The sequence below is a fragment of the Bombus huntii genome, chromosome 8 (assembly GCF_024542735.1).
Source record: "Bombus huntii isolate Logan2020A chromosome 8, iyBomHunt1.1, whole genome shotgun sequence".
Lineage (NCBI taxonomy): Eukaryota > Metazoa > Arthropoda > Insecta > Hymenoptera > Apidae > Bombus > Bombus huntii.
The window spans coordinates 10,527,984-10,548,965 of record NC_066245.1 but is presented as its reverse complement, the minus strand read 5'-3'; the positions used below and the strand labels follow the sequence as shown (position 1 = coordinate 10,548,965).

Below are 20,982 nucleotides of genomic sequence, written 5' to 3'. Positions count from 1 at the left end.
TACGCAAAACATCTGTGATAAAATTATCGTATATGAAAATAAGTACAAGATGATTATGGATAAATTTGAATATGAATTGATTAATGTTTAATTTTAAAAATACATAAAAAAATCACTAGTTCCTGGTAACACTGTGAAATAGTATACATCAATGACATATATCTGGAATTTGAATTTAAATACATTATGAGAATTCTGATATTTATATAAATAATAATAAGATATAAACAATACACAAAATATTTATAAATATCCTATAAATACCTTTTTTAACCAACGATATAAAATCCAATATCTATTAAATTTTAAGAAATCTGACATTTGAAATTAACCCTTCACACACATATTATGATAAATTAAATGAGCGCGTATACGAATAAAATTATGAGGAAATAGTTCAATTACACAGCAATTATTCTTGTAAACAAACAAATTGCGAGGACGGTTCGACAAGTCGAATGTGGCACAATTCGCCTTTTACTTGGACGTTTAATAACGTTGAAACAAAAGACATATCTACAACGAGAATATTAACATATACATAACATATATATACATATATCGCATATGGTATTATCATAATATTTAGTAATTCGATAAAGTTATTCTAACAAATTGATTTATTTAAAAAATGTATAAAAATTACGAATATAAAATTTTGTCTAATGTACAAAAGAAAAATGTGTGAAGTAAATACTATACCAAAGTTCAGTAATAAAAATATACAAAAATTTGAGTTTGTTAAAATATTAATACGTTACATTTTAGTTACTCCATGTTCTTAAAATTATTTCAAAAATATGATAATTAATAATATACAAAATTTGTTCGATTATTGTTCATTAATACAATTCATTCAATACATTGAAGATATAGAAAATACTAGTTCTGCTGCTTCAAATATAAGTACTCTACATAAGTAATATGCACTAAATTCATTCTACTAAATTGTTACAAATTTATTGCACCCTTTTTTTGTTCAGGTCTACCTTGTTGCATGCATACGTCTTAAACTCTAATAATTATAGCAATAATGCATCAGAGTTAGTAAAAATATGTATGAAATATATATTATACGTATTGATCGAAAGGAACTTAATACTGCCAAATGTAGATTAATCCTTTTTGTATAATAATAATAAATAATATTGAAATACCCATGTTCACTATCATATAGCTACCATTAAAATGCGCGTTTACAAATGTTAATTATGGATAAATGCCCAATATTGATATGTTCTATGAAACGACGGAATAGATTATTTATCGTTAACGAAAATAGGTAATGTGAATTGTTCGATAGAAGATATTTAGATATTTAGATTTAAGATGGAATGTTTTATAAAATAACGATACCTATGTATTATTCTAATTTGATAACGTACAAAGACGAACATGAAGAAAATCTAGAGATAATATGGCTCGCTATTCGTTTCGCTTAGAAGTAATAGTTGTTAAGTATATAAAATATTAAGTAAATGTACCATAGAAAAAGTAAAGCTTAAAAAATATTTTTCATAATAAATAATTAATTTTGGCATTAAAAGATTACTTGTCAGAGTATTATCAGTCCTTGCATTCTCTATAAATATCGGAAGTCCTTAATTCATATTTATAATTTTCCATGCTAAGTTTAAGTACAAAATTGCGTTGACTGGTCGGTTACCACTGTTCTACTTCTTATAAAAAATGTGTACTACTTATTCTAATGCTGCTTTTCGTGCGAATGCTGTCAAAGACAACGTTTCATTAGGATCAGTAGATAAACGTGAAAATTCAATTTCTTCGCTAATACTATTTTCTGAAAGAAAATTAAATTCACACCAAATTGAGAATACGGTACGATAAATAATTAATAAAGAGATATAGAAACATATACAGGAAGTATAGTTACCGGATGGTTCAATAGGCCACTGTTTATGTGATGGTGCATATAAACACAATAATGCTATAATGTAAATATTCCACATCCCGTATACACCAGTGAAAAATGCGGATGTCATTTCCAAATGTAATTCTTCATCCCATTTCCACTGCCCTTCCGCAACCTATATTATGAGTATAATGACATCATTCCTCACTGTGCTAATTTATTTCTCCTTCACACATTAAATTGTTAATATTAACGCAATATTTACAAACACAATATTGAAATAAATACCTGACCAAGAATAAAACCAACAACCGTTAAAGATGCACACAATAGCGTAGCAATCATCAAAAATTTAAATCGATATATTACGCCTTCATAGTGTAAACGTCGTGCCGAACTCATACTAGGTAATGCAGCTCGTTTTGCACTAATATTCATGAATACTTTCCATATCATGTAAGCCAAGAATATTAAGTACACGCCAGCAGATACTCCAGCTAAGATTATAAAAGACAACTATTTATTGTATACGTCAAGGAATACGAACTGTTCGAACACAGAAAGAAGATATTTAGTGCAAAAGGATACAGCAAATTTAGTTCCAAGATCTGTAACCCAAATTGAGTAGAATGGATTTCGTAATTGCACCCCACGTTCACACATATCAAATACAAACAATGATAGACATCCAATGCCTACCGCAGAAAGATGACGCCAGTAACATTTTAGAGAATTTCTTTGTTCACCTTCCTAATTAGAAAACAATAAAAAATCACATTTTCACGACAAAACAATCATATAAAATATTATGACAGACTTACCTGTATCTGTAGGTGATAGAAGGTGATGCATAAACATAAAGAATTCATTAGTATGTAAAAAGTCAAATTATTTTCATATATTTGATGTACATACCATAAGATGTTCTCCAGCAAACACAAGCCAAAAAGATAAAAGAATTGCATAGAACACTCCCTGTCTAATATCGCCCAATAAAAGCATAAATGGCATATCATAGGCAAGTGTTAAATATTCCAGAGGCACTAAAAGAATTACATTCAAACATAAATATATAGTCAATTCTTATATAACAGAAATAAAACTATACAACTTACTGTTTAAAAACGATAAAGCTATGCCCAATGCTAAAAGTAAGTACTCCAACAAAGCTGGTGATCTGGAAAGCATATGTACTCGTCTCCAGTACCAAGTAAGAACACACAGGACGATTGGGAAGTAAATAGTCTTTAAACTGACCCACACTTTTGTAAATCCACCATTTTGATTGATAGCCTGAAATATAAAAATGCTAATTTAATACTTCAAATCTTTATATATGTAAAAATTAAATTTGAAATGCTACATATTTACTGTGAACCATAAATCAGTTATATGTCCCAAACCCTGATTAATATTTCTGTCAGTATCAGCAGGAAGACGAATATTTAGAAGATAATAATCATGAAATAGAGATCCAAGTTCAAACAATGGTACCACACTGCAGTTGTAATTGTACTGCTCCATTGCCTATGCAAAATAACTATATCAATAAATATATATCTACTTTAATTAATATGATTATAACTGCTATTTTATATATTTACATCATCAATACTACAATCTAGCATTCTTTCTACCACAGAGGCTGCATATGGTTTCCAAGCATCATCTGGATCTCCTTTGTTCCTATAAGCAAGTCTTGCATCCAATGTTATCTTAGTCCTAGGAGCTACAAGAAATGACAGTTAATATACGTAACTGATATCTACTAATAGATATATATTTTTTGATAGATCACCAATTTCTATCTGGCTGTGATAAACAATATCCACTTGCAAAACACCTATTAAGTTTTGTTGCCATCTAGAATAATCAAGTTGCATGCTACTTCGAGGTACAGGCATCTGTAAAATAAATAATAAATATTTAAATATGATTTGTATTTCTTGAAATAACTTAATTTCAAACACATACCTGAAATGTATAAACAACTTGATATGCTTGATGGTGACTGTCAAAACTGAACCGATTCATATCAACAGGAGTACATGATCCTTTTCCCCTTGAATAAAACCATTTTCCTCCTCCTGGTTCAGATCCATTTATACGAATATCTTTGCAAGGTGTACCAAGCACATTCTGGCTACTAGCTGGAGTTGGAGCTAAAATATTATTTATAAGTTAATAGATTTATAAATAGCCATTTGTAGTAACCAATTTCATTAATTGGAATGATTAGTAAATAAATTCATCACTTTTATTCAATACAATTTTTGTACACAGAGAATAGATAAATTCTATAATTATCCTTAATAATAATTTAAAAAGTAAATATACAACTATTTATTTACATATGATCTGGTATCTTCTTAATACATTTAAAATCAAACTTAACACTTAACTATAGTCAGAATTGTAACAATTGTAACAAAAATGTTTGACGTTTCTTAACTTACCGATAAGCCCGCCTATTAGAAAACAAACTATTTGCGCGATAACGAGTAATATTACAAGTACCGAAAGCTTTCTACCGCTTAAATTTTCTATGATTGTTCCCTGCATTTTTTAAATACAATGATCTACTGTACTCGTTTATAATATCATCTATTCAAAATACAAAGTCACCAAAATGACGCACAAGGAGACGCGTTTGTTCGGAAAGTATGTGAAGAGCAGTTTAACGTGCTTTTCGAGTAGCTTCGCTTTTCAAAATGGAAGCTGTGACATACCAATATTTATAGAAATTCTTGTGAAAATCTCTAAAAAGATCCTATGAACCAATCATCTTATATTCAATGTTGCCAACGATCATTGCAGAGATTTACAAAGCATAGGAATATTGCAACAATTTTCGATTCCTATCAATAAAATTTTGAATATACCCGGAAACTATTAAACATTATCGAACGTAATATAGTACATCGATTTTTTTTTTATTAAGAAATCGATAACAAAACTTGTCGATCGAATATTTGCGGATGATTCGAGTAGTCGAGAAAAAATATCGATTCATAAATTAAGTCTGAGATGCATTACATACTGCATCTCTAATCACTATTAGAAAATGCGTGACGTAGCGATGGATGCGAATGGAAATGGGAAGCGTGATCTTCCCCGAATAGTTCTACAGCAACGAATTATGAGTACCGAAGTGAGTAAATGCTTTGTCAACTAAGTGCGAAAATCCTGCCAAAAATAAGTAACAATTATCGGCGTGGATCAAGTTGTCTCTAACCTTTTTGACAGAAGCCTATACTACTTAATGCCTGGATTATCACAATCTGTTTATCAAATCAAACGATACGTGAATAACGTCTCATATCCTTTTCTGAATAATAATCGTTGAAATTAATATACATAAAATGGTACATACAATACTTATAATTGATATTTTATTGAAGTAAAAAGAATGCTAACATTTAAATAGTAACATTTTGGCATGTCCTTTTTTTTTATTTTTATGTTTAGGAAACATCTAAATCTACGGATTTGGACTTTGTTTATGACGATGCGGATAAGCATGCCAATGAAATTGCTGAATTGTACAGCTATTCAGAACAGACTGAATTACATGTTAACCTCACAGTGAGTATAGACGTCCTCATAATACTCTAGGAAATACTAACACAACACGGATGTGTTCATCCCTAGGCATTTGAAGAGCAAATGGAATTATATAAATTAAGGCCATGGTGGCAAAATTTATCAGAGGCACAACAGAAATCTGTAATTTACAAATTATTAGATCAGTTAGAGGTTTCTAACAAACAATTAAGAATGAAGGCAGCGAGGTGCATCTTGTATTTAGCTCAAGGTTGTTGGGCTGAAGTGCAGTCTGATGAAGAGCAACGAGAATGGACCAGAACAAATGTTATGTTATTATATGAGGCTGGAATTTTCCCAGCATTTGTTGAACTTCTTAATATTGAAATTACGTATGTTGCTTCTTTCTCATAAGAGAGTTTTATGTATCAGTAATTTTTTATAACTCACATTTTTGTATTCTTAGGAATAGTAGGAGAACTGCATCTGCAATGAGGAAAATATCTGTTAGTCTTGATGATTCCACTGATTTAAGAGTAATTTTGTCTGTTTTATATATTATAACAGAGGTGATGAGGGAAGAAATGAAAAATTTAGAACATAGTATTTATAAGAATAATGTTGAATCTTTCAAAGAAGATTTAATAAATCCATATGGCGAAGAGTTGCTTATAGTTAAACTTCTTGGCATGGTGACATACTTCTGTAGTGGAGCAGCTCCACATTTTCCAATGAAAAAGGTTCTTTTATTGCTGTGGAAATTGATCTTGGTATCATTGGGTGGTATTGATACACTAAGGGAGTTAAAAAAACAGTATCGCGAAGAAGTTGGCCTTGATACACAACAAGAAGATACTTTAGAAGTTGCAAAGACTATGAGACCTAGTTCTCCTCCTGTCAGTGCAGCAGATTTGATTGAAACACAAAATCAAAAAAAGAATCATAGATCTTATCGACGAGTATGCTATATTTTTGTGTAAAATATTATTAAAAATTTCTATTTAATAAATTATTATTTGACAATTCATGTTTTCAGTTTCTAATGAAACAAAGTTCATTAGATGAACCAGGTTTGGGAATGGAATATGAAGGTGCAGAAGTGGGGAACAATACTACAAACAATGAAGGTGAAGGAGAAGCTAATGTATTCATGAACCAAACTGTTTTGACTCAGTTACGAACTTACTGTCAAAATGAAAACAATCAACCTCCAATAAGACCTGACACCCCACAACTTACTAAGGGAAAAAGTAATATTTTTATAAATACATTCCAGTTTCAAGAAGTGAAAGAATGAAAGAGATATTTCCTTAAAAATATGACATTATTTATTGAAAGTAATATATTTTTCATAGGTTTACCATGGACACCAAAGGTGAGACAAAAGGATGTTGACACATTTCTTGAAGCATCAAGATTAAAATTTGTTGGTTACAACTTGGAAGGAGACAGACAAAGTTTGGCAGGATTACCACAACCAATACTTGAAGGTGTTAATACACTTAAAAGAGTAAGTTAAATTATCATACATTCTGTACTTGTAAATTTGAAGAAATAAAATGTATATCTCTATATTTTTAGCATATGTATACATCCTTAGCTGAAATACAAATCCAAAAAGAGGAACAAATGCTTAGAAATCCTATAAGCACTCCAAGGTTTCCAATTCGCCAGACACCAACAGAAATTGTATATCATGCTATATTACCATTTGTACCACAATATATGATTGCACTATTAAAGATTTTATTGGCTGCTGCACCCACCAGTAAAGCTAAGACAGATAGTACCAATATTATGGCTGATGTCTTGCCAGGACAAATGCCGTAAGTTTATAAATCTATGTGGAAAATGTATACTTTAAAGATTTTTTAATGTATAAAATGACTTTATTTCTTGCAGCATGACTGTTTTTCAGTCGATGAAACTCGGTATTGATGTAAGCAGACATAAAGAAATCATTGTTAAAGCAGTATCTGCAATACTGCTTCTTCTGTTAAAACATTTTAAACTAAATCACATATATCAGTTTGAATTCATGTCACAACATTTAGTATTTGCTAATTGCATACCACTTGTTTTAAAATTTTTAAATCAGAATATTCTAGCTTATATAGAGGCTAAAAATGTGTAAGTTCCATTTACAAAAGCAAATCAATCATTAATGGAAGTGTACTTAATAAGTGCGCTTTTCTTTACAGTATTCCCATCTTGGATTTTCCTATGTGTGTTATCGGAGAACAACCAGATGTGTCCCTAGATAATCTTGAAACTGGGGATAATCTACCATATTCATGGAGAAACGTTTTTTCGTGCATTAATTTATTACGTATTCTTAATAAACTTACAAAATGGAAACATAGTAGAATTATGGTGTGTATTATTTTTAATTGTTATACTTGTTTATTTACTATAACTGTTTTAATTTTATCTATCTTTATAGATGTTAGTCGTTTTTAAATCAGCACCCATATTAAAACGTACATTAAAAGTAAGACATGCAATGATGCAATTATATGTCTTAAAATTACTAAAAATGCAAACTAGGTACTTAGGGCGACAATGGCGGAAAACTAATATGAAAACAATCAGTGCAATATATGCAAAAGTTAGACATCGTTTGAATGATGATTGGGCTTATGGCAATGGTAATGTATTCTAGATAATGTTTAACATCATTTTAATATAGAATTTGTATATTTAAAAGCAAAATATAAATAATTTATTTTATTTTTTATTAATTAGATCTAGAAGCACGACCTTGGGATTTCCAAGTAGACGAGTGCGTATTACGTTCTTGCGTTGATCGATTCAATAACCTACGATACACTAATATTCCTAAGGATAAAGATATGGAACCTGTTGATAATTCTGTTACATCAGTACTCGGGGTGAATATGGAATTAAGCGATGAATTTAAACAACATTACGAATTATGGTTACAACAAGAAGTATTTCAAAGAAGTATTAATTGGGACGAATTATTGGATCCTGAAGGGTGTGAGATTTAAATTTTTAATAAGTGTAATATAATATATATACATATATAATATTAAAATTGTATTTTCGTCAATCATAGACCTGGATCAAATTTTGACGTTTTTATAAATTATATACTATTGTGAAGTGTTCAAAAAAGACATTGTCATATCGATGCATTGGGAACTGAATTTGGTTTGTATACATTGATCAGTGAATAATTCTAAATGTAATGGACATTTAAGAAAGAGACTGGTGACTTTTCAAGGATGGTTTACAAGATAATGTGTAATTTTTTTACATTTATTTGTGTGTATTTAATTCAATGTGCATTACTTGTAGCAATATTTTATTATTACTATTATAGTTGTAAGAGAATATATATAATAATCATAAAGAAGTAGGGTAACTTTATTCAAATATATGGTTCATACCGTTCGCATTCATATTATATAAGTTTCTGTAAATTAAAATGTTAATTTCCAATAATGTAACGAACTGCGAATCGTATACCAGTTGGAACTTCCCGTATTTTATATAATTTTTATATGTACTCTATTTCATTGTGACTCGTCATTGCCTAGTAATACTATTCATCACGATATGGTATTTACAAACATATAAATGTTAACATGTATAATGTATTAATTTAATTTAAATTGCATTTTTTCTTAAAAATTTGCTAATTTTGTAAATTAAATATGTTTTGTTCCTTATTAAATGTAATGAGTGTTTGACCTGTGTGTTACGTGTAGGTGATCTCTTTATACGAGAGAGAGAGAAAGAGCTGAATAGCAAAATCACTTGTATATAAATTCATAATGCAAAAATGTATGAAGCGCTCCTATGGTGCTTTCGTCTTATAGCATTATTTCATTTGATAGGTAAATATTTAAAATGTAGAGTATATAAATTATAGACTGAATATTCAACTTTCTCTTACTTATTTATTGTAATGTATATTTAAACAATTTCAACGCAAAGTACCACATAATTTATGTTATTTTATTTACTGTACAGGATATTTCATGTGATTGGCGTCATGTTTAAATCGTCAAAAGTAAAATAAAATTATGGTCTACATACAAGTTGTAATTTTTAAATGGTTGGAAAAGGTTTTAAAGAGTTATCTACAAATTGCTAAATTTCTTGTATAAAAATATATGTGTAATATATACATATAACATTATATATCTACTATAAATTGTTTCCTGGAATGATATATGTTTAAAAATGAAACAATCACATTTTATTCATAGGTACTTCTGATATAAATATTAACCATATGTTTGAAGTCTTTCAAATACATATGATAATATCTGCACACTCTTTAACTAGTAGAATATATTTTACACTTAAAGGCTGCTTCAAAAAATAGATAAATTCAACTTCTTAATAAATTAAATGCATAAATTAGTTACAATGTGCGTATAAAATTTCGGAAATTACCGTACATACCTTAATGTACGATATGTGGAATGATTACAGATGATGATTTGTGGTATAGTTTTTTGCGATCTGTATAGTATATGTATATATTTTACAGTACTAATGTTACAAAAATCTTAGTGTCTCGCCCATTTGTAAGAACCGTAATAGTTGAAGTTATTTGTCTTTGCCATTTCATCGGCTTCTTTAGGTCCTCGTGAACCATAACTAAATTTGAAGAGTATACGTTATTAATTAGAAAAATAACAAACAAAAATACTTTTTTGATTGTCAGAAAGACTAACTTACCTATATGGAACAGGTTTGATCTTTTCATTTTCTATTCGATGAAGCAGAGGCGTGAAAATTCTCCACGCTTCCGAAAGTTCATCGTTACGTACAAAATGCATTTGCGAGCCGCAAAATACGTCCAAAATTAATCGTTCATACGCGTCCGGGAGTTTCAGGCCCTACATAATCACATGTATTAATAGAAATATCTCTAAAGTTTCTATATACACACAAACATAATAAATAGGGAATCCTTGAACCTACCTTGTACCTGTAACCATACGTAAGGTCTAACTCCGTTTCCTCCATGTCGAACGCGATACCAGGCGACTTTGTCATCATTTTAATATACAACGCTTCACCTGGTTGTACTCTAATTACCAATTCATTCCTCTTCGCTTTTCCATCGAATATATCACCAGATACATCCTGATATTGTATTCTAACTTCTGCTTTTCGTTCATTTAACGCTAATCACAAATATACCACCACGTTAAAAAAACAGATCATATATTAAAAAATTAATCATTTTTTAAATCGATACGCTTATATCATTTTACCTTTCCCACACTTGAGGATAAACGGAACACCGTCCCATCGCTCGTTATTAATTCTTAACACGGCGAGAGCGAATGTGGGAGTGTTAGAACCAGCCGGTACAGTTGAATCATCCAAATAACCAAGTCGAGCATCAGGATCAGTCGATTCAGGATTACCAACGTATTGACCTAACACAACATTCTCCAATTCCAAAGACTTTATGCACTTCAGCACTTTTACCTTCTCATCTCGGATGTCATCTGGATGACAAGACACCGGCTTCTCCATCGCAACCAACGATAGGATTTGCAACAAATGATTCTGCATGACATCCCTAATGATACCGAATTCATCGAAGTAGCCGCCTCTTCCTTGCGTACCAAACGGTTCTTTAAATGTAATTTGTACAGAAGCAATGTTATCCCTGTTCCAGGTTGGACCAAATACTCGATTACCAAATCTCAGAGTCATCAGATTTTGAACCATTTCTTTGCCTAGATAATGGTCGATACGGTAAATCTGATCTTCTTTAAATAACGACGCTAGGTGATCGGATAGATACTGTGACGTAACTGTGTCACGACCAAATGGTTTCTCTATAATCACTCTGGTCCAGCCTCTTTAAAAGAAAAGAAATGCATGTATATTTTATATGACGTCGATCTTGGCATAAATCGTAAGATAATTGTGAAATATATGCACAACTCACTTGTTACTCATACAAACGTTCCTAATATGTATAGTTACGCTTTCAAAAACGCTCGGAGGCAAGGCCAGGTAGAACAGTCTGTGAGTGATTTGATAGTTTTGTTCGTATTTCATCAGTTCATTGTTCAGCGCTTCAAATCCTTTCTGTGAATCGTACGTACCAGCGACATAGTGATTCAGTTTCCAAAACTCCTCGTATTTCTCCTGCTCATCTGGTTTCACTTTCATGTATGGATGACACTTTTCTCTTAATTGATCCACAGTCAGGTTTGTGCGCGCGTAACCGACGAATGTGGTGGGTTTTGGTAAAAGATTGTCTCTGAACAGCCACCATAGCGTTGGATAGATCTTCTTCCTCGCTAAATCGCCCTAAATTTAGCACGAAATTTCTCGGTTAGTCTTTTTTGGTGTAAATAACTTAACTAAAAATAGCTTAAAATCTGTATATTATTATTATAAAATCTATATATTATTACTCGGATTTATTAGTTATCTTTTTTATCATAATTTTTTTTAACTAATACTCATATTATTATTGCTATATTTAGAAAGAAAAACTCTACTTACAGAAGCTCCGAGGGTAACAAACACGTGAGGGTACAATCTATCGAAATGGATACCCTCAAGATGATCCATTTCATCCGATTTCAATGATTGCCTGATGAAGCGCAGGCTTTCCTCTGTGGACATTTCTGTAAAACAGAAGAGATCGTCATACAGAGTACTTGTGTTACTGACAAATTCATTTAAAAATAGCTATTAGTATCGTGGAGTTGGTACGCGTCAAAATTGATTTGAACTTTCCACGACACGAAATATATTGCTGGAATATCACGCGTAATTAAGCGTATTCGTTCTTAAGTTGAATATTTAATGGAATATTCAATTTCATTTCGCGAAAAGAAAGAGAAATTGAAATATCGAAAAATTAAAAATTTAAGAAGGACAAATTGAAAGGAAGGGACGAGGGATACTATGAAACTGGACGTATCAAAGTCATTTTAAAGTCACTGGAACTTGAAATACTTGTTGTCGCGAGTTCAAAGAGCGGAATTAATTAAATACACGTGTAGATAAAATAACAAAATTTAGTCGAATTCAAGTCACAAAGGTGAAATTTTATTTTTATTTAAGATTTTATCGTTGATAAAAGCTATAAGCTTAAAAAGCTGATATATATTTTCAATGTTTGCTTTCTTTTAAATCAAATATTTAATTATATAGCTTTGTAATCAGCCAACATATCATAGTCCTCTTGACTAAACACTTTTATCTAACGAAAGTGAAATTGTACGGGAGCTTGCAAGATTCTGATATTGATAAATATTGATAATGATTGGATAAAAACCTAATCACAGCAGAAAAGCTATAATAAAATACGTAGAAAATTGTAGTTACATTTTTTAATTTTATAATATTTTATTATTCGATCGTGTATTGGAATAAAAACGAACGAATAAAAGGATAACATCATTGATTAAAACTTATGTGTTAGCAGAGGTGCCATGGAATACCTAAACATGCAAAATGTATGCCGAACATATGTATTTAAAAATATACGTTTATTATTCAAATTAACTTCCACAAATCTTACGTAACGACAATAAAGTTAACCATAACGTAAAACATTTTTTATCCAGCACAAAACACGCGAACATGGGATTGAATAAAGGTGAAAAATATCTGTAAAAAGTCAAAAAGTAATTTAAAAAAAAAAGAGCTGGAAGCTTTCGAATTCAAGAAATACGAATTATATAATATTATTAATATTCTATATAATGTAAGTACACATTCAACTCAGGGGCTCCAATTTGAAGCACAATTTGCGGTCACAATTTTACGTACAATTACACAAATCAATCGATTTATTGATTATTTGTAAACAACAGCATTGAGATCTCACGCAAAACAGTCAAATTAAGAAATTTCAATTCTTTGAAAATATACAATTTTCTGTCTTAAGCGTTTTTTTTTTTTTTTTTTTTTTTTTTTTTAATAGATGTACACAGCCCGATATAATTACTTTCCTTATCGCTTATCCATGGTTAATATATTCCATTCTACGAGCCATATTTCGACACACCTCTAAAAATGCACCGATAACAAAAAGTGAAAGAAAATAATCCTCATAAGCACTTTAACAAAACTTACTCATCATTTTGACGAAAAATTCCTTAACAAAGCTTAGTGTAGAAAATCAAAATTTTCCCCGGAAACGTAACCCGATCAGAAGTAAGAGGAAGGAACGTCCAAAGCCCACTGTGCGCTTCAACTGTTTAACTCGAACTAATCGTCACGATACTCACGATCGACACAGTCACTATTTTACAGCCTCGGAAAGATGCAAGGTTTCGAAGCAGAAACATACCTGGACGTCGGCCGAAGATAATTGCGAATTAAGCTCCATAAAACAATAAAGTATCTCAAATTCTTTATATTTTTCTATTCCTTTCTATCGAGCCAACGATAGAAAGAATATAATGTCTATGGTCATACCATAAATCTCTTCATTTATTCCTTTAGGATGTTTACATTGAAAAATACCATTGCGAAAAGCATTGTTTTTCTGTAATTAATTTCTTACTCTTTTGTATTATCTTTTCTTCTATTCTTACTGTTGTTTTCTCTTAAACTGTAAATTTATTTTAACAGTTTGTATTTTATGCATAAGAAAATTATAAAAAAAAAAATAAATGGTTAATTATAACGAAAATCTAATTTCTTATCTGTTTTCACATGTAACTGTAACGGATAAGTACAAATAAAAATCATAGTGAAATTGCAACATATCATATCGTTGTGCGATTATATAATTATGACATTACTTTTTTTTCGTTACAGTAGATTTCCAATCTTTTTCTTTTAGCTCGCAAATCAAAATTCATGTTATCATAAGTTTATTTCATTTGATATCTTCAATATATGGACAATTAATAAATTAAATATGTAATTTTATCTGCTTTTAATAACAATTGGTTATTAATTAACTTAGTCTTAATGGTACGTTTACGAACTTCCTTCGAATGATAGTTACGAAAACATGTTAGGGACTGAATTAAAAAACTTGTTATTTAATTAAGTTTTGCTATTTAAGAGACCTGAGAGTACCTAATATTACCTGCGACGGTGCGTAGTAGAGACTACGAGTAGAAATCAAGGACATGATAATGTAAAAAGTAATAGCTAAAATTAATTATTCAATATCGAACTAACTATTCGTTATTGAATGTCAAGGTACTTTTTATCAGTAATACACATTAATAATAAATAGTAACTATTGGCATGTTATGTTGATCATTATTACAATACGACTTTATGCATTATCAGGTGTAATTCTTATGTAGTAACTTGAGTACATACATCTTCGATCATTTCTATATTTTTTTGTTATTTAATTCGTTTTTCAGCTAAACTTATATAAAAAAATTATTTACGTCAATAAAGTTATGTCACGATCAACACACCTTCCATGACATCAATTTACTGTGAAAGCGTGTATGTATGTGCTATACATGCATATGAACACATAAAATGGCCACGTGTGAATCTCGTAAGAGCCAATGACTTTGCAACAAAAAGTGAGTCATAGTCATATCCTATGTGAGTTGGTTGACGTTTGCTCTTGGATAATGTCAGAAATTCTGATAGTATTCATATATAGATTTGTTAAACAAGATATATATCCTAGTACCATTTTCATAACCAAGCTTTACAATTTACACACGTTAATAATATGCTAAACAAATCAAAACAACGACGTAAACTTAATCTTCGATTAATACACCGTGAGATAGATAAGGTAGTCTGACGTTCTCATTGCTGTGAATACAAAGATTTTAATTAACATTTTATGTTAATTTAATAGAAACTGAACGTGTTTATGTATCTTTGGTGCATATAAATATTGTATAAGAAAAGTACTATTGTAGTGAATGAAACGCATAATATCAGGACTAAAAAAAAAAAGCATGACTAAGAAATAAAAACCAAAATTACACTATGATCTTATACCGAAGTATAAGAATAATATATAGTACGTTGTCGTGGAATTTTAATTTAAATTTATTGTTTTGAAATTTATAATTTCAATATAAATATCGTTTAATTACGTAAACATTACAAAAAAATTTTATTTATTTGTACTAGTATCTTTCTTCACCTTTTTTTATTATCATTGCATAAAATAGTGATCGATTTTATGGTAGCGTAATTTACTTGTAGGTTAGGAAAATCACGATTTGTTGTCCTACTATAATCTTCGCGATAATTCACAGATAAGTTACGAAAAATGTTAAACAATAACATTCCGGATTTTTATTTAAAAGTTTTCTAAAGATATGAAGTTGTTATGGAATTCACTGTTCGATATTCTTTGCGTAAAGAATACTCCACATCTATGTTAATCTAAGTGCGCATAGCCTGATAAGTTTTTTCACGCATTTATCAACAGTAACGCGTGACGTAACACAAAAGTCGCGCGATCCATATACGCAGTCTCATTGCTTCAAGTAGTTTAATTTCTTTTAAATCTTCAGACACTTATCCGCGAATCAATCCTTCTAATAATATATCGAATAAATTTCTGGAAATCAGTTTTTAATGTTTTAGTGAAATTTATGATACATTTTTATATTTGCAATTCAGTTTCATAAATATATGATACATAAATACATTAGATAACTCAAAATGTATATTCGTATATTCATAATAGGCCGTACCATTTGATGCAACAATTTTCAATGTCAAATTGATGTCGTAGACGTACTTTTCAATCTATTTACAATGACTTGCAGGAATATAGAATGTCACACGCATAAAGGATGCAGTTTATTTTTAAATATTTGTTGCAATAACGCATGTTTAACGATAATAATATAAGACATATAAAACAGTAAAATCAACAATATGCTGTTTAAGACATACATATGTACTAAAGGTTTGCTGGTAAATATATCAAGATAAACATAATGTTAATATCTTTTTCTAATTATCTTTTATCAGAACGTGCTATAAGAAGAAAAATCTAATTGTATGATCCTGCAATATAAATATACTACCCAAAAAAATAGTAACTTCAACGATTTCATAAAAATTGTACTAGAAATATTACCAATATAATAAAACTTTAGAAATGAATTTAGTATTATTATTTGTTTAGTATTATTATTTTCGAACATATATACACATAAAGGAGAGGTGGATAATTTACAATATATAAATGAGTATATAAATGAGTGAAAAACTTACTTCTTACTTTTTCCATTGTAAACACAAGAAAATATAAAGAATGTAAAATAATAGAAAGTACAACTTCACAAGTATTCTGTTGCGTATTACAGGAATTATTTGATGTATTTCGAAGTGATTATAAAAGATTCACGAAATTAAGGTTACGCTGAAAAACATAATGCGGTGATTCACGCATGAACTGATCAACTGGCATTTGAAAATCCTGTTCGTAAACTTATTTCTTGCAGTACCCCGCCACCCTTATTTTGGGCCAATCTCGTGCTCTTCTTCCTTTCTCTTATTCTGTATATGAAGTTTACGCCTTCTTATATCAAACATTTAAGGAATAGAAATAAACATTTTATTTCTTAACTGTTAAGTATTATTAAGATCTTTGGATATGATTTTTTATGATGTATATATATATATACTAACAATAATATATAATCTGTCCCACAATCATATAAACAGGTCTCGATACTTGCTAGGGAAAACCATCTGAAAATTGAGCCGTATCTACTCTTGAAAAATCAACATAAAAGATTGACAAAGTCTACATTCTTACGAGAGAGACAGAGATGAGTACAGTATCTCTGTCTCTGTCTGAGATATTCACAGCATGTCAAGCATGCGCAGAACGACAACCTTCCTGTCTTCCATGTTTATCTTTCACAGTTAGTCACGACTCAATTTTCAGACGATTTTCCCTAGGCTTCGGTATCGAGACGTATTAATATGATCGTGATCTGTCCAACAGGACGAGGCAGTAAACGTAAACAAAATCTGACACTCAACTTTCACTAATCGGTAATCGATAGTTGCAATCGCAGCAATCAAATTTTATTTACACTTGCTCCTTCGTCTCATTGGAGAGATTGTATAACGTAGTAAATTTTAGTAAAAAAAAATACATCCTGTACAATGTTATTTTGAAGTTAATTTATAATAACTATATACAAATTGAAATTTTGTATAATGTAAATATGAATATAAATTATGGTGCTACTATTAGCAATCAATGAGTTATTATCAATTGAGTTGATTCGTTAATCCTTGATAGTGGTAGGCGCCATCTGTTACGAAACGTTTTCCTTCTAAATAAATTGTGATATCAAAGGTATATTGTTAACTGAATGAAATAATTACTTAAAAATGTATTTTTAGAGCAGTTTTGAAATGTTACGATACTGTATCGGTTGATGTTAATAATAATTAGTAAATTCTATAAAAATTTCAACCTTACATTTCTTAACCTCATATTTATAATCATTTAATAATTTTTCATTTCTAGAAAATGAAACTAAGCTCAATATATTTGAAACGTAGTCCAAGAGCGGCTCAAAATGTAAATAAAGTGCCGTTTAGCGAAGTGATGCCTTTAAAATTAAGAAATAGAGTTTGTGGGGGCACAATGAAAACTCTTGGTAAATATTATATTTCATAGTATAATGAAATCTTTTTATAGCACTATTATAAATAATGCTCTTACGTATTTTAGAGGATAAATGTTTATATGAAATGACATTACTATTTGGATGTTGGAAAGAAAATGGTTTTGAAAAAGGCATGTGTGACAAAGAAATTAAAAACTTGTATGGATGTTATAACAAATATATGACAAGTGCTGCTACACACAAGGAACTACAAAGAATTGAAATTCCTGCTCCTAATGCTAAAAATCTTACAAGTAAACAGGTTACATACCTTTTACGTATGTATCCAACTGTTTAATGATTTTAAATAAAATGTTAGAGTATTATATAAAAAATACTTTTATTGTCACCTGTATGAAATTCATGTTTTTGCTATTATAATGGATATTATATATTAATATATTAGTAAATATATATTAATTAATTTATATTTATAATAATTAATATATAATAAAAATAAGCAATAATTAATTTGATTTATACTACAAAAGAGCTTCTGTACTAGTCTGTCTATTTGCCTGTGCTTGCAAACGTTTGACACTTAATCGTGTACAATAACCTATATATGGATAAAAGCAAAATGATTTTAATCAACTGTATTCAATTTATATTATAGCAGAAGATCAGAATACGTACGGACTGGATGTTTTGTAGAAATAGATGTAGTTTCTTGTATGGTACTTAACTGATGTTCAATGCGTTTTAACGCTTTATAATTTTCTACTTGTTCATCTCTATAATAATAATATGTACAAATTAATGTAATAGCACAAAGAGTGAGAGCTATTTTTCTATACATCCATGTTGTACTCACTAAGCTGTCCTAAATTAAAAAACAAAAATTAATTTCTTTATGTTTACTGTTTAGTAGTATAAAAAAAAAAATATTAATAATACTTTCATAAATCCAAATCTATATTACCTTATTGTCAATGGAATGATACACATTATCATAATATTGAACTAACATTCGTTCTACAATAACGTTTAAACTTAGGATTGTGAAGAGAGTGATTCTAGCATCCGCAGTTCTCTTAGAAGAACTAAACGCTGCAGACAAAACACAACTGATTGTGTAATATATAATGGACTGAAACCAAGAGACTTCTCCAACAATCCAATTTTGAAATGTGCGAACATATGAAAAGATTTGGAACAATAATTCTCTTTGATCTTTTGCTGATTCTCTATAATTAGTAATTTTAGACTATCATCGATAGAAATTTTATTTACTACATGTAAAAAACTTTGATGTACTTACTTAAAATCTCTAACCAGGTTGTTAACACTTTCAGAAGAAGACTTTAATACAGAACCAAGTTCTTTTCCATGAGATAAAAGCTTGTTTTGCATTTGTAGACTCTGCTTTTGACTTTCAAGCATGTTTCCTTGTATTTCCGAAGCTTCTAACAATTGTTCCCTCATCCGAGTGGAAACTTGGTATAATCTATAATAAAAGAAAATAATATATTTTTTCCAAAACATATCAGTGGTTAAACATAAGAGAACTTACTGTTTAATGGTATTGTCAGTTTCAGCTCGCCAAGCTTCATAATTTAAATAAAAACACATGTGTGTAGTGTGCACATAAAATTCATTATACACACTAAATGCCCTATCTGACATATTATTAATGCACTTACTGTAAAACCAATGAATTATTAAATAAATGTAATAAAGTCAATGTATATATATTAAAAAGTATAATAAATTTACCGGCGTTGATTTTCTGCATCAATAAGATGACAATCATAAGTTTTATGTCCAGAGTCGTCTAAAAAACAATTTGTCAATTTTAAAGCAATAAGAGCATGCTCTTGATCGTTTAATTTATCACAACTAACTTTTATTGCATTGATAACAGTCTGCCAGCAAATCCCATGTTGCGATAAGGAAGATTTTGCTATATATAATACCAATAATAACATAATTTATATAATCAATTATAAGATAAAAATGTGTTTTTATGTATAGGATTAAATAATATATACCTTTAATCATTTGGTACTGTTTTTCTCCTAATTCTTTCAATATTGCACTTCCATCAATTGCAAATAAGAAAGAAATAGGAAGGAACAGAAAAAAAGTCACTTTATATTCCTTTAATATTTTTAACATTGCGTACGTTTTTCTTCTTAAAATTCAGTATTTGCTTCGGCAGTACATCATGTATACTAAAATTATAAATATACATGTCAAACAAGTCTTAATTACGCATTACTATTCTTTTGCACCAATTTGTGTAAATCAATTTGACTGCTGTACTAGCATTTATATTAATCAGGTAGTCAAATGTTGAATTGTAGTCAAACGTAGTACACACATTTTTTAATGTATATACATTAAAAATAAATAAGAATTCACTTTGTAACATGCAGAATCCTTTTCTTAACAACTATAAAATTTTAAAAATATACTTTTCACTTAACTTTTGAGTAAATTTTATATAGAAATTAAATGTCAATGAAAGCAAACATTCCTACTTGTAACGGCTGGAGGCGCTAAAACATTATGGCGCCTTTTTAAATTTGTTGTTTACCAAAATTTCAATAATTTAACTAATAAAATTGTATAAAATACTTATGTTATTTTTACTTTTCTCTTAACATAAACTGATCACGCTCCATATTTTGCATTTTATTTAAATAGTGAATATTTGAGACTATGAGAGCTTAAAATTAGTGACACGTACTATACAAACCTGTAACATACACTATAATAGCGTTACCATCCTCGCTGAAAAGTGCCTGCACATAGAATATAGTACTGCCGGGTTAACTGACCGGAATTTTGCTCCTTTAAGTGGCCATTGCTATCCCCACCAGTTCTTGAAGCTACGTGAACTGAAATTCTAATGTTATGTACGTATACAAATATGTAAAATTTACGCATCTCACTCATGCTTAATGGAGAAGAGAAACATTTAAGATTTCCTAGAAATATACTTTTTTCTATAAT

General features: G+C 29.7%; 5 protein-coding genes across 11 annotated transcripts; 2 read left to right on the top strand and 3 right to left on the bottom strand.

Moving 5' to 3' along the window:
- Window positions 1–602: 602 nt before the first annotated feature.
- LOC126868450 (protein wntless) lies at window positions 603–4,590 on the bottom strand. Its single transcript, XM_050623903.1, has 12 exons — window positions 4,330–4,590; window positions 3,848–4,035; window positions 3,672–3,777; window positions 3,478–3,602; window positions 3,245–3,400; window positions 2,989–3,166; window positions 2,789–2,916; window positions 2,695–2,700; window positions 2,462–2,623; window positions 2,162–2,389; window positions 1,895–2,048; window positions 603–1,801 (listed from the first exon to the last, which is right to left on the bottom strand). The coding sequence occupies exons 1-12, from the start codon at window positions 4,433–4,435 to the stop codon at window positions 1,701–1,703; spliced, it is 1,638 nt and encodes a 545-aa protein (XP_050479860.1). The 5' UTR covers window positions 4,436–4,590; the 3' UTR covers window positions 603–1,700.
- A 206-nt stretch (window positions 4,591–4,796) lies between these two features.
- Window positions 4,797–9,327, top strand: LOC126868437 (striatin-interacting protein 1). The gene is made up of 12 exons (XM_050623871.1): window positions 4,797–5,024; window positions 5,342–5,458; window positions 5,525–5,808; window positions 5,883–6,375; window positions 6,453–6,666; window positions 6,772–6,926; window positions 6,998–7,242; window positions 7,319–7,546; window positions 7,618–7,789; window positions 7,860–8,064; window positions 8,162–8,414; window positions 8,496–9,327. Exons 1-12 carry the CDS (start codon window positions 4,938–4,940, stop codon window positions 8,539–8,541), a joined length of 2,499 nt encoding a protein of 832 aa, XP_050479828.1. The 5' UTR covers window positions 4,797–4,937; the 3' UTR covers window positions 8,542–9,327.
- Window positions 9,323–16,839, bottom strand: LOC126868440 (glucose-6-phosphate 1-dehydrogenase). Of its 3 annotated transcripts, none has more exons than XM_050623880.1 (7): window positions 16,610–16,839; window positions 11,930–12,054; window positions 11,364–11,731; window positions 10,675–11,273; window positions 10,379–10,584; window positions 10,133–10,293; window positions 9,323–10,051 (listed from the first exon to the last, which is right to left on the bottom strand). In XM_050623880.1, the coding sequence occupies exons 1-7, from the start codon at window positions 16,623–16,625 to the stop codon at window positions 9,961–9,963; spliced, it is 1,566 nt and encodes a 521-aa protein (XP_050479837.1). In that variant the 5' UTR covers window positions 16,626–16,839; the 3' UTR covers window positions 9,323–9,960. The 3 variants fall into 3 exon arrangements, with proteins under 3 accessions (XP_050479837.1, XP_050479838.1, XP_050479840.1); XM_050623881.1 differs by lacking the exon at window positions 16,610–16,839 and adding an exon at window positions 15,522–16,052; XM_050623883.1 differs by lacking the exon at window positions 16,610–16,839 and adding an exon at window positions 13,514–15,460.
- Window positions 16,840–17,237: 398 nt separating this feature from the next.
- On the top strand, window positions 17,238–18,820 carry LOC126868449 (coiled-coil-helix-coiled-coil-helix domain-containing protein 1). 4 transcript variants are annotated; one of them, XM_050623900.1, is made up of 4 exons: window positions 17,238–17,398; window positions 17,883–18,015; window positions 18,090–18,302; window positions 18,641–18,820. In XM_050623900.1, exons 2-4 carry the CDS (start codon window positions 17,886–17,888, stop codon window positions 18,676–18,678), a joined length of 381 nt encoding a protein of 126 aa, XP_050479857.1. In that variant the 5' UTR covers window positions 17,238–17,398; window positions 17,883–17,885; the 3' UTR covers window positions 18,679–18,820. The 4 variants fall into 4 exon arrangements, with proteins under 4 accessions (XP_050479857.1, XP_050479856.1, XP_050479859.1 ...); XM_050623899.1 differs by lacking the exon at window positions 17,238–17,398 and adding an exon at window positions 17,422–17,708; XM_050623901.1 differs by lacking the exon at window positions 17,238–17,398 and adding an exon at window positions 17,745–17,806.
- Window positions 18,346–20,854, bottom strand: LOC126868445 (uncharacterized). Of its 2 annotated transcripts, none has more exons than XM_050623892.1 (8): window positions 20,726–20,854; window positions 20,016–20,198; window positions 19,741–19,927; window positions 19,538–19,666; window positions 19,286–19,471; window positions 18,947–19,211; window positions 18,661–18,847; window positions 18,346–18,583 (listed from the first exon to the last, which is right to left on the bottom strand). In XM_050623892.1, exons 2-8 carry the CDS (start codon window positions 20,140–20,142, stop codon window positions 18,507–18,509), a joined length of 1,158 nt encoding a protein of 385 aa, XP_050479849.1. In that variant the 5' UTR covers window positions 20,143–20,198; window positions 20,726–20,854; the 3' UTR covers window positions 18,346–18,506. The 2 variants fall into 2 exon arrangements, with proteins under 2 accessions (XP_050479849.1, XP_050479850.1); XM_050623893.1 differs by having other exon boundaries at window positions 20,717–20,803.
- Between the last annotated feature and the right edge of the window lie 128 nt (window positions 20,855–20,982).

Excerpts from the sequence above, each read along its gene's own strand:
- LOC126868437 (XM_050623871.1), top strand. The coding sequence starts at position 4,938 with ATGCGTGACGTAGCGATGGATGCGAATGGAAATGGGAAGCGTGATCTT. Across the intron at positions 5,459-5,524 it reads AATTACATGTTAACCTCACA|GCATTTGAAGAGCAAATGGA; the intron begins GTGAGTATAGAC and ends GTTCATCCCTAG. Across the intron at positions 7,790-7,859 it reads GGAAACATAGTAGAATTATG|ATGTTAGTCGTTTTTAAATC; the intron begins GTGTGTATTATT and ends CTATCTTTATAG.
- LOC126868440 (XM_050623880.1), bottom strand. Across the intron at positions 11,274-11,363 it reads AACGTTTGTATGAGTAACAA|AGGCTGGACCAGAGTGATTA; the intron begins GTGAGTTGTGCA and ends TTTCTTTTAAAG. Across the intron at positions 10,052-10,132 it reads ATCAAACCTGTTCCATATAG|TTATGGTTCACGAGGACCTA; the intron begins GTAAGTTAGTCT and ends CTTCAAATTTAG.
- LOC126868450 (XM_050623903.1), bottom strand. The coding sequence starts at position 4,435 with ATGCAGGGAACAATCATAGAAAATTTAAGCGGTAGAAAGCTTTCGGTA. Across the intron at positions 3,401-3,477 it reads TAGATTGTAGTATTGATGAT|GCAATGGAGCAGTACAATTA; the intron begins GTAAATATATAA and ends TATTTTGCATAG. Across the intron at positions 2,917-2,988 it reads AGCTTTATCGTTTTTAAACA|TGCCTCTGGAATATTTAACA; the intron begins GTAAGTTGTATA and ends TAATTCTTTTAG.
- LOC126868445 (XM_050623892.1), bottom strand. The coding sequence starts at position 20,142 with ATGTTAAAAATATTAAAGGAATATAAAGTGACTTTTTTTCTGTTCCTT. Across the intron at positions 19,928-20,015 it reads ACAGTACCAAATGATTAAAG|CAAAATCTTCCTTATCGCAA; the intron begins GTATATATTATT and ends TATTATATATAG. Across the intron at positions 19,212-19,285 it reads AACCTGGTTAGAGATTTTAA|AGAATCAGCAAAAGATCAAA; the intron begins GTAAGTACATCA and ends TACTAATTATAG.
- LOC126868449 (XM_050623900.1), top strand. The coding sequence starts at position 17,886 with ATGAAACTAAGCTCAATATATTTGAAACGTAGTCCAAGAGCGGCTCAA. Across the intron at positions 18,016-18,089 it reads GGGCACAATGAAAACTCTTG|AGGATAAATGTTTATATGAA; the intron begins GTAAATATTATA and ends TACGTATTTTAG. Across the intron at positions 18,303-18,640 it reads ACAGGTTACATACCTTTTAC|CAGAAGATCAGAATACGTAC; the intron begins GTATGTATCCAA and ends TTTATATTATAG.